Raw genomic sequence first — 12,408 nt, forward strand, 5'->3', positions numbered from 1 at the left:
AAATAAAGGTGAAATAAAAAAGTAAAAACCACACACCTCACTCCCCTTCTTGGCTTACATGGCAAACCCCACGGGAACCTTTCCCCAATAGAATCTTTACCCCAGGGGAACCACACTTGTTGGCATTCTCACAAACAATCGCAACATTGTTTCAATAATATATAGATAGAAATTTTCTCACAGCTCTGGTAAATAAAGCTTTTTTGAGTCCTTGCTCAAAATTCATTCTGTAGCAGCACAATGACCAAACGATATACTGGAGATGAGGCTCGTGATCATATCTTTGATCATGACACTGTTAAGGAGAGAGTCCTTGTTAATCTTTGACACAAAGTAGTCTGTGATAAATAGCACAATATGTTTCATTTGAGGATTTGTTATAGTCTGTCACGGTTGTCATAGGAAGGAGTGGTCCAAAGTGCTGCATGTGTGTCGTTCCACATTTTATTTTCACTGTGAAACTATGCAATACATACACAATAAACTAAACGAACAAAAACAACAAACCGTGACTCAGAGTAGTAACATACACTAACTCAAAATCAATCTCCCACAAACCCAGGTGGGAAAAACACCTCCTTAAGTATGATCTCCAATTAGAGACAACGATGACCAGCTGACTCTAATTGGAGATCATCCCAAACAAAACCCAACATAGAAATACAAAACTAGAACATAACAACATAGAAAAACTAAACTAGAAAACCCCCCTGTCACGCCCTGACCTACACTACCATAGAAAATAACAGCTTTCCATGGTCAGGACGTGACAGTACCAAACCCCCCCCCAAGGTGCGGACTCCGATCGCACCTAAACAACAACAAAAAAAACAAAAAAAAGGGAGGGTTAGGGAGGGTGACAAATGTCTATGGCAGCTCTGGTGCAGTACTCAGAACCTTCTCATCCCGCAGATCCTCCAGCAGAGGAGGCGGCTCCGGTTCGGGGCGTAACCCCTGCTCCGCCCACTGATCCCTCCGCTTTTGTGTCACCGGACTCTGGATCGTCGCCGAAGGATCCGGACCGGGGATCATCACCGGAGGTTCTGGACTGCGGACCGCCGCTGGAGGTTCTGGACTGCGGACCGCCGCTGGAGGTTCCGGACTGCGGACCGCCGCTGGAGGTTCCGGACTGCGGACCGTCGCTTAAGACTCCGGACTGCGGACCGTCCCTGAAGACTCCGGATCGTCGCTGAAGACTCCGGACTGCGGACCGTCGCTGAAGGTTCCGGACTGCGGGCCGTCACTGAAGGTTCCGGACTGCGGGCCGTCTCAGGAGGTTCCCGGACTGCTGGCCGTCTCAGGAGGTTCCGCTGCGGGCCATCTCAGGAGGTTCCGGACTGCGGGCCGTCTCATGAGGTTCCGGACTGCGGGCCATCTCAGGAGGTTCCGGACTGCGGGCCGTCTCAGGAGGTTCCGGATTGCGAAACGTCGCTGGAAGCTTTGGACTGGGAACTGTCGCCGGAAGCTCTGGACTAGGAATGCCTGATGGCCTGATGCGTGGGGCTGGCACAGGTTGCGCCAGACTAGTAACACGCACCTCAGGGCGAGTGCGGGGAGCAGGAACAGGACACCCCGGACTGGGCAGGCGCACTGGAGGCCTGATGCGTGGGGCTGGCACAGGTGGCGCCAGACTGGTGACACGCACCTCAGGGCAAGCGCGAGGAGCAGGCACAGGGCATACCAGGCTGGATAGACTCACTGGAGGCTGGGTACGTGGGGCAGGCACAGGATATACTGGGCCGTGGAGGCGCACTGTCTCGATCGTAGAGCTGGTACAACCCGTCCTGGCTGGAGGCTTATTTTCGCCCGGCAAATGCGGGGCGCTGGCATAGGACGCACTGGGCTGTGAATACGCACTGGCGACACAGTGCGCAGAGCCGGCGGAGGATATCCTGGACCGAGAAGGCGAACTGGAGACCAGGAGCGCTGAGCTGGCACCACCCTTCCTGGCTGAATGCTCAACCTAGCTCGACAAATGCGGGGCGCGGACACAGATCGCACCGGGCTGTGAATGCGCACTGGCGACACAGTGCGCATCACCGCATAACACGGTGCTTGCTTCGTCACTCGCTCCCCACGGTAAGCACGGGGAGTTGGCTCAGGTCTCCACCCTGACACTTTGGTCAGCGCATGCTCACAGTACATGTCCTGGTAATCCATCTGGCCCCGCAGCCTTGTGAATGTTGACCTGTTTAAAGGTCTTACCCACATCGGCTGCGGAGAGCGTGATCACACAGTCTCCTGAAACAGCAGGTGCTCTCATGCATGTTTCAGTGTCATTTGCCTTGAAGCGAGCATAGAAGTAGTTTAGCTCTGCTTCCCTTTGTAGTCTGTAATGGTTTGCAAGCCATTACACATCCGACGAGTGTCAGAGCCGGTGTAGTACGATTCGATCTTAGTCCTGTATTGATGCTTTGCCAGATGGTTCGTCTGTGGGCATAGCAGGATATCTTATACGTTTCCGGGTTAGAATCCCACTCCTTGAAAGCGGCAGCTCTACCCTTTAGCTCAGTGCGGATGTTGCCTGTAATCCATGGATTCTGGTTGGGGTATGTACATACGGTCACTGTGGGGACGACGTCATCTATGCACTTATTGATAAAGCCAAATACTGATGTGGTGTACTCCTCAATGCCATCGGAGGAATCCCGGAACATATTCCAGTCTGGGCTAGCAAAACAGTCCTGTAGCTTAGCATCTGCTTCATCTGACCACTTTTTATTGATCTAGTCACTGATGCTTCCTGCTTTAATTTTTGCTTGTAAGCAGGAATCAGGAGGATAGAATTATGGTCAGATTTGCCAAATGGAGGGCGAGGGAGAGCTTTGTATGCGTCTCTGTGTGTTTTATTCTCCAAAGAAGATTGATCCTAATGGTTGTCCTTCTGGAAGGTTCTCCCATCTCCACAGAGGATGGAGACAGGTTTCCTCCAGACGTGACACTTGGCATTCAGGCCAAAGAGTTTAATCTTGGTTTCATCAGACCAGAGAATCTTGTTTGTCATGGTGTAAGAGTCTTTAGGTGCCTTTTGGCAAACTCCAAGCGGGCTGTCATGTGTCTTTTACTGAGGAGTAGCTTCCACCTGGCCACTTTTACCATAAAGGCCTGATTGTTGGAGTGCTGCAGAGATAGTTGTCCTTCTGGAAGATCTCCCATCTCCACAGAGGAACTCTGGAGCTCTGTCAGAGTGACCATTGAGTTCTTGGTCACCTCCCTGACCAAGGCTTTTCTCCTCCAATTTCTGAGTTTGGCCAGGTGGCCAGCTCTAGGAAGAGTCTTGGTGGTTCCAAACTTCTTCCATTTAAGAATGATGGAGGTCACTGTAGACACAGTGCTGTAGACATTTTTTGGTACCCTTCCCCAGATCTGTGCCTGAACACAATCCTGTCTCGGAGCTCTACGGACAATTCCTTTGACCTCATGGCTTGGTTTTTGCTCGGACATGCGCTGTCAACTGTGGGACCTTATATAGACAGGTGTGTGCCTTTCCAAATCATGTCCAATTAATTTAATTTAGCATAGTTGGATTCCAATCAAGTTGTAAAAACATCTTAAGGATGATCAATGGAACCTGGATGCACCTGAGCTCAATTTCGAGTCTCATAGCAAAGGGTCTGAATACTTATGTAAATAAGGTATTTCAGTTTTTTCTAAAAGCCTGTTTTCGGATTGTCATTATGGGGTATTGTGTGTAGATTTATCAGGAAAAATAAGGCTGTAACGTAACAAAATGTGGATAAAGTCAAGGGATCTGAAAACTTTCCAAAGGCACTGTATATTGGGAATAGAGTGGCATTTGGGACCTACGCCTGATTACTGGAAAGAGATCGAGTAACACTCGAAAACCCCATCCATGGCCCCTGGAGAATCTACACCCAACAATTTCCCAACCATTTCCCAATCAAACTGGACCAGAGCTCGCACATAGACCTTAATCCCAACCATACAGTTCCTTTGCTAAAATAAGGTCCTTTGAACAAATATATTAAAATAAAAACCAACAGGGACCAACCGAAATAAACTGCAGCCTTGAAGCACGTCTTGTTTCAGACACAGAGCAGAATGGAATGTTGGGTTTATCAGGGTGGAAAATATAGCAGCCTGTATGTATGTGTAGCTGAGAGGGAGTGGGAACTGGGAACGGCTGCAATTGAGTGACCTACACACAGTACACAAGGCCCTCAGTCACACGTTGAGAAACTCCACTGAACTAAAGAAATAGAGTCGCACGGCTATTTTCCAACTGAGTTAGTTGGTGACGAGCATGCGGCCCTGTGTCGAGTGTGTGTTGTGTGTGTGTGACTGACAGAAAAAAGAGATTATATGCATGTTAAACTAAAACGACATGTAAATGGGTCTGTGCGTGACGTGTGTAGGCTGTGTGTCAGTATGTAGTTGTATGTGTGTGTGTGCACATGTACCTTGGCTCAGTGCCTTGGTAAACTTCGCAGGAGAGAGAAGGGGAAGAAAACAGGCCAACCTCCTGTCATTTTTCTTATAACTTTCCGACGTACATTTATAAAGCCAGGTATTCATCTGCTTCTAAGTTCCCTCCGACTCTTCCCCCTTCTGAGCCGCTTCTGCTCACAAACCCAACTTCAGACTACGGTTCCTCGTTGGGTCTGTACTGTTGACTTTTTTATCTTGTTTATATTTCTAGTTTTTTTTAAGGAGAGTGGGAGAGTGGTTTTCAGCCCTCTTATTAATTAAATTATGTGTCTCCTCTCCACACTGGACGGAATGTCAGTTCCTGACATAATTCCTTTGAAGTTTTTATTTGGAACCACTGACCTGACTGGTATTCAGGATTTGATTTGTTTATTTACTACCTTATTTTACCCTGCTTTTTCTATATTTCTATGTACTAATTTAATGTTATACTCTCTGAGGTGATTCATAGTGTCTCCTGCATGTGAACAATCCCCTTCACAGTTGAAAATAAAAGTCCTTTTGATCCTGAAGGACAATAGCCTGAGTGCCAGTCTGTTTGTGCTATAATGCCAACTCCTCGTCCCTCATTGTCTAGCATAAGGAGTTGGCAAGGGAGCAGAAACAGACTGGGACCCAGGCAAGAAGGATATCATTCCAAGGGAAAGAACAATTAATTTGATTACATTCCCACTACCTGTGATGAGGTGTCTTATAAGAACACAAGAGGGGAAAGAGAGAGAGAGAGGATAATAAAGTAAACTTGACTTGAAGCGTGTGATTCTGACTCACATGGTGAAGTTGGAGATGAATGCAGCAGAGGGCAGGTCCACCTCAAAGGCTGCCTCCTTGGTGACAGGTAGCTGGTTCCACACAGCGCTCTGGATTGTGATGTGGGCATAGCGAGACACGACAGAACACCTCACATGGTAGTCTGTCACCTTCAGCTGTGAACACACAAGACACACCAAACCGTCAGCAAGGAACATATACATTTGATCTGATTAAATCTTTATATAGCTACCCTAGTACAAAACCAATAGCGACCTCATGAAGAGCTTTGGACTTCTTGGTGTAATGGCTGTTTGACTGACAGTTGAGAAGACCCAGGTTTGAGTCGTGGTCGGGCTCTTTTGGAATTGGAAATCCTAGTATTACTGGGCTTTTTACCCTGGCTTCAGTGGCTTGACAAGTTTATACAAATGATACAAAGCCACACTCTGCAAGATATCCCTCCCACCCCCTTGTTTACTTGGCTAATTCTGGGCCCTGCTGAGACCAATCTGGTCAGCTGGGCCACATTACTGCTAGGCCAGGACACAGACAGACAGACCTGAGGGACAGACAGACAGACAGACAGACAGACAGACAGACAGACAAGACAGACCTGTTTCTCATTACTCACTGGTATCAAAGACAGTGGACAAGCTTTCTGACACATCAGAGACCTATCACTTTAGAGTAATAATGGATGATTTACATTCTGTCACTGGCAACATTCAAAGCGTCAAATAAAGTGTTGCCTCCATTGAGATACTGTACTGTAGGGTTTCTTACTCTGTGTGGCACACAGGTTATAACTACAGATTGCAATGAGAGTGATAGGTAGATCTTCACTTGCAGCATGACTTTTTCCTAACCTAATACTAGTGTCTTTAATCATCATGTTGCTATCCATTTCCTGATGTGGCCTTGTTTTAGATTTGGTTCATTAAGAAACTGAATTCAAATATGAGTTGGTTCAGGGTTTGGTTTGATGTGGGTGTCTCTTGTGTGTGTTCGCATGTGGGAAGCGTAAGCCAAATTATTTAGCCAATTAGCTTCAGCAGGCTGGTGTGCGACCGTGGCAAAGTTGTTTTGATTTTGAAAAGCCTAGCTCTGGGGCTAGTTAGGGACAGTCAATGAACTACACAATGTAAATGGGACAATATTTTCATGTTGCACATTTTTCAGTTGTCTCATTAAATGCTTTCAATATTTGAATATGCATTTCTACAATCTGTAGTTGGTTTGAGGTTTTTAAGTCATTGTTATTTGTAGATATTGACCTTTAAAATATTGTCCCCATGTACAGTGTGTAATTTACTGATGGTCCCTCACTAGCCCCATAGGGATATTTATTGGGTGCTGCCAGCTGTGAGCAGGTGGGCAGGATTAAAACAAACCCAACCAATGGAAAACTGTTATGAGACCATTCATTGCGTGACATAAAATGTTTCCCTATCATCTCGCAAATCTCAGTTTTGATGAGACTGACTTTATGACCAAAATGATCCTATTTTACACTTTGTAGTCAATTATGACACTAGAATTTTCAAAAAGAAAAGTTGTTTCCACGTAATTACGTTGAACCAACGTGGAATAGCATGGGGCATTGAGAAAAATGTTTTAAAGCAACATTTCTGCAATTCTACAAATGTTTCCATGGGGCAGAGAGAACATTTTGCAGTTTTAAAACTAATTTCATGCAATTCTATTCATTTTGCCATGGGTCTGAGAGAAAGAAATTCAGTTTTAAAGCATATTTAATACAGTTCTAAACATTTTCCTATGAGATGGAGAGAAAATGTTGCACTTTTAAAGCTAATTTCCTGCAGTTCTTCACATTATGCCATAGGACGGAGAGAACATTTAGCAATTTTAAAGCTACCTATAAAATGTTGCTGACAAGGGCTAGTGGTGGAAAAAGTACTCAATTACTATACTTGAGTAAAAGTAAAGATACCATAATAGAATATGAATCAAGTTAAAGTGAAAATCACCCAGTAAAATACTACTTGGGTAAAAGTCTAAAAGTAGTTTTAAATATACTCAAGTATCAAAAGTAAATGGAACTGTTAAAATATACTTAAGTATCAAAAGTCAAAGTAAAAGTATAAATTCCTTATATTAAGCAAACCAGACGGAACATTTACATTTTATTTATTTACAGATAGCCAGGGGTACACTCCAAAACTCAGACATAATTTACAAATGAAACATTTGTGTTAAGTGAGTCTGCCTGATCAGAGGCAGTAGGGATGACCAGGGAGGATCTCTTGATAAGTGCGTGAATTGGACCATTTTCCTGTCAAATTGTAACGAGTACGTTTGGGTGTCAGGGAAAATGTATGAAGTAAAAAGTACATTATTTTCTTTAGGAATGTAATGAAATAAATGTAAAAGTTGGCAAAAATATAAATAGTAAAGTGAAGTCCAGATACCCCAAAAACGACTTAAGTAGTACTTTAAAGTATTTCTACTTAAGTACATTACACCACTGGCTAATTGAGTGACTGTCAGCAGGGACGTAGCTACTTTTTTGGTGGGGGGACTCAACTTACTGATGAGTTTTCCTCTTGTTATATGTCACTCAATGACAGTCACTCAATTACCCGGTTAGTAAAAATGTACATGGATTGGTAAATTAGTCTAGTTAGTCTAGCCAGCGACAGTATCTACAGTAAACTTGTAGTAATCGTGGCCGAATGATCGCCTTGGCACGCAGCGCACATGCCAAAGGGCCTTGACCTCCAGGAGGCCCTATTGATTTTGTTAGTCACGCGGGGCCCTAAGCCGCCACTTTTGTCGCTAGCCAGATATCCCTGATTTTAATGTTTTGTTTTGCTTATGACACATTCCACTGGGACTGGGTCATGAACAACAGGCTGTTTCATGTAGCTCATACTCACCACAGATTTAGCTGCTTTGCTCTGGCGTCTCACTCTCTGGAGAGAAAATAACAGAGAGAAAGTTAATAAAAGTAATGAATCCTAACTATGGGATTGAGCGCAGCAGTAAGGAACATTTATTCACACCAGTGCCCTGACAGTAACAGATTGCTGGAGTCCGATAGTTTGGAAAAATGTAATCTAAACAAGCTGATGCCTTCTGAACATTGTGCAAAGATTTAAAATCTTAATAGATTAATAAAAGCTTGCTTAGTAGTGACTTAAGACCACAGAGTTGCCCTAAAGCCATCATTATTCCAAAATCTATAACCTTCCACACAATGTTGTATCACTGTATGGGAAAGAAGATGATTTAAAATGTAAGTTAGTACATTTAGGTCCTTATCTACGATAAGAAGTTGTATTAAAGAGGAGAACTTGACTTGGAAAAGTGACAATATTCTAACAAGTATTGTAGTTACCTTACAAAATTCCCTCCTTTTAAATTAATCTCCAGAATCTATGTGTGGTGTTGGGTCAATATTTCTGTGTCAAAATAAGTTGAATCGAAGCTATTCATGAATGAAGGGGTAACTTTAAATAAATGCTTTCACTGTACACAGAGGTGCAAGTTCGGTTTTCCAACAAGTCAGTTTGTCAAATTTCTGCCCTGCTAGAGCTGCCCCGGTCAACTGTAAGTGTTTTTATTGTGAAGTGGAAACGTCTCGGCCACACAAGCTCACATAACAGGACCTCCGAGTCGCAAAAGTGCGTAACGTGTAAAAAGCGTCTGTCCTCGGTTGCAACATTCACTATCGAGTTCCAAACTGCCTCTGGAAGCAACGTCAGCACAAAAACTGTTAGTCGGGAGCTTCATGAAATGGGTTTCCATGGCCGAGCAGCCGCACACAAGTCTAAGATCACCAAGCGTCGGCTGGAGTGGTGTAAAGCTCACCGCCATTGGACTCTGAAGCAGTAGAAATGCGTTCTCTGGAGTGATGAATCACGCTTCACCATCTGGCAGTCCAACGGACGATTCTGGGTTTGGTGAATGCCAGGAGAAAGCTACCTGCCCCAATGCATGGAACCAACTGTAATGTTTGTTGGAGGAGGAATAATGGTCTGAGGCTGTTTTTCATGTTCGGGCTAGGCCCCTTAGTTCCAGTGAAGGGAAATCTTAACACTACAGCATACAATGACATTCTAGAAGATTCTGTGCTTCCAACTTTGTGGCAACAGTTTGGGGGTGCCCTTTCCTGTTTCAGCATGACAATGCCCCCGTGCACAAAGCGAGGTCCATACAGAAATGGTTTGTTGAGATCAGTGTGGAAGAACTTGACTGGCCTGCACAGAGACCTGACCTCAACCCCATTGAACACCTTTGGGATGAATTGGAACGCCGACTGCGAGTCAGGCCTAATCACCCCACATCAGTGCTTGACTTCACTAATGTGATTGTGGCTGAATGGAAGCGAGTCCCCGCAGAAATGTTCCAACATCAAGTGTAAAGCCTTCACAGTAGAGTGGAGGCTGTTATAGCAGCAAAGGGGGGACCAACTCCATATTAATGCCCATGATTTTGGAATGAGATGTTCAACAAGCAGTGTCCACATACTTTTGGTAATGTAGTGTAATTCCACTTTGACATTATGGGGTATTGTGTGTAGGCCATTGGCAAAAAATCTGAATTTATTCAATTTTAAATTCAGGCTATAACACAACAAAATGTGGAAAAAGTCAAAGGTTGTGAATACTTTCTGAAGGCTCTGCATATGGCAGATGTGAATACTTTGAAAGTCACTGAGCTCTTCAGTAAGGCCATTCTACTGCCAATGTTTGTCTATGGAGATTGCATGGCGGTGTGCTCAATTGTAAGCAACGGGTGTGCCTGAAATAGCCAAATCCACTAATTTGAAGGGGAGTCCACATACTTTTGTATATATAGTGTATGTTTTGTGACATTTTTACAAATTAAATGAATTAATGTCTTGAGTCATTAAGTATTCAACGCCTTTGTTATGGCAAGCCTAAATATGTTCAGGAGTAAATATTTGCTTATCAAGTCAAGTAATAAGTTGCATTGACTAACTCTGTGTGAAATAATAGTGTTTAACATGACTTTGGAATGACTACCTCATCTTTGTACACCAGTGAATTTCAAACAACAATTCAACAACAAAGACCAGGGAGGTTTTCCAATGCCTCGCAAAGAAGGTCACATATTGGTAGATGGCAACAACAACAACAAAAAACAGAAATGGAATCTTCCTTTCAGCATGGAAAGTTATTGATTACACTTTGTCACTACAAAGATACAGGCATCCTTCCTAACTCAGTTGCTGGAGAGGAAGAAAACTACTCGGTGACTTCACCATGAGGCCAATGTTGACTTTAAAACAGTTACAGATTTTAATGGCTGTGATAGGAGAAAACTGAGGATGGATCAACAACATTGTAGTTACTCCATAATACTAACCTAATTGACAGAGTGAAAAGAAGGAAGCCTGTACAGAATAAAATATTCAAAAACATGCATCCTGTTTGCAATAAGGCACTAAAATAAAACTGCAAACAATTTGGCAAAGAAATTAACTTGTCCTGTTTACAAAGCGTTATATTTGGGGCAAATCCAACAAAACACATCACTGAAACTGAATAGAGTTAAGCACAGGCAAAATCCTAGAGGAAAAGCTGCTTCAGTCTATATACCAACAGACACTGGGAGACAAATTCACCTTCAGCAGGACAATAACCTTAAACACAAGGCCAAATATACACTGGAGTGGCTTACCAAAACGACATCGAATGTTTCTGAGTGGCCTTGTTACAGTTTGACTTAAATCGGATTGAAAATCTATGGCAAGACTTGAAAATGGCTGTCTAGCAATGAACAACAACCAACTTGATAGAGCTTGAATAATTTTTTAAGGAATAATGTGCAAATATTGTGCAATTCAGGTGTGCAAAACACTTAGAGACTTACCCAGAAAGACTCACAGGTGTAATCGATGCCAAAGGTAATTCTAACATCTATTGATTCAGGGGTGTGAGTAATTATGTAAATTAGATATTTCTGTATTTCTTTTTCAGTACATTTGCAAAACAATTCTAAAAACATGTTTTCATTTTGTCATTATGGGGTATTGTGTGTAGATGGGTTATAAAAAAATATATTGAATCTATTTTGAATGTAGGCAGTAACACAACAGAATGTGGAATACTTTCTGAAGGCACTGTATCCCAAAGTAATGTGCAGTAAAGTTACACCCTCACTTGAGTGCAAAAATTACATATTTAGTGCAAAAAGGAATGTAGCATAGTATAAGTGGGGAAAAGCTGACCATGGATAAATGATGAAGAAAAACAACATGATTTTTGAGGCTGTCTTGACTGAGTAGCCTGTTTTTCAAGAGTTTCCAATATTAGTCCAGCCTCATAGAAATATAAAATCATTTCCAATATTAATCCAGTCCCATAGAAATATAAAATAATTTCCAATATTAATTCAGTCCCATAGAAATATACAATCATTTCCAATATTAGTCCAGTCCCATAGGAATATACAATCATTCTCACCTGTAAAAGTATGTCTTTTGCTCCCTGGTGTGCTACAAATTCCTCTGAAAATCCCCGCTGGACTGAGATGATGATGAAAAAGAAAATACAACGGGTTTTTAAATCCACTTTCCCCATGGTCATATACTTTTGTCTCCGAGATGAAAAACGTTATGTTGCCAGTTGTCTCACGTTGCCAGTCAGTGAGAGCACGCGGTAGGAGTACAAGCCTCACATATTTCTCAAGTTAGTTTTGCAAGGGGCAGTCGACTCGTTCCCCTCCCTCCGTTTTATTTTAATTGTTTTGAAACCTATGAAAAATATCCGAAAATAAGTTGAAGTATAATTTATAACTGACAGATAATCAGATGAAAACTCAAAAGAAAATCAGTGGGCGCAAAATTGCAAGAGTTGAGTTCGGTAGGGTATCCTCGAGTGTACATAACTGGATATTTCGCGCACTGTTGCCATCAGCAGCTTGAGAAGAAATGACAAATTATTAACCCATGAATGTCGACAGTTTGATAGAAAAACATCCCAAACTCTGCTCTTGCCCCTTTCTCAATTACAAAATGGGACCCTATAAAGGACGCTATACCACACTGACATACAAATAAATAGGCTACAACAGAGGCCCACAAATGTAAAACAAGTATCTTTCATTTTTATAAATGACTATCTGACATCTAGGCTCTAATGAAAGTTTGCATGATCTGTAAAATATAAAATTTATTTTTATTTCACCATTTATTTCATAAATGTAGTTCCACTTATT

The 12,408-nt window shown here is 42.8% G+C and overlaps 1 protein-coding gene across 2 annotated transcripts in view; it reads right to left on the minus strand.

Annotated features, from left to right (window-relative positions):
- Positions 1-12,108, minus strand: part of LOC106572619 (inter-alpha-trypsin inhibitor heavy chain H6) — a 41,275-nt gene extending 29,167 nt beyond the window's left edge. Inside the window, exons 1-3 of one of the 2 annotated variants that reach the window (XM_014146964.2) lie at positions 11,655-12,108; positions 8,100-8,135; positions 5,221-5,375 (exon numbers count right to left, since the gene is read on the minus strand). In XM_014146964.2, the coding sequence (XP_014002439.1) occupies positions 5,221-5,375; positions 8,100-8,135; positions 11,655-11,777 (314 nt within the window). In that variant the 5' untranslated portion in view covers positions 11,778-12,108. The remainder of the gene's footprint in view (positions 1-5,220; positions 5,376-8,099; positions 8,136-11,654) is intronic. The other variant, XM_014146963.2, reaches the window with a different exon arrangement.
- Positions 12,109-12,408: the final 300 nt, after the last annotated feature.

The sequence above is a fragment of the Salmo salar genome, chromosome ssa15, assembly GCF_905237065.1.
Source record: "Salmo salar chromosome ssa15, Ssal_v3.1, whole genome shotgun sequence".
In the NCBI taxonomy this organism is placed as follows: Eukaryota; Metazoa; Chordata; class Actinopteri; order Salmoniformes; family Salmonidae; genus Salmo; species Salmo salar.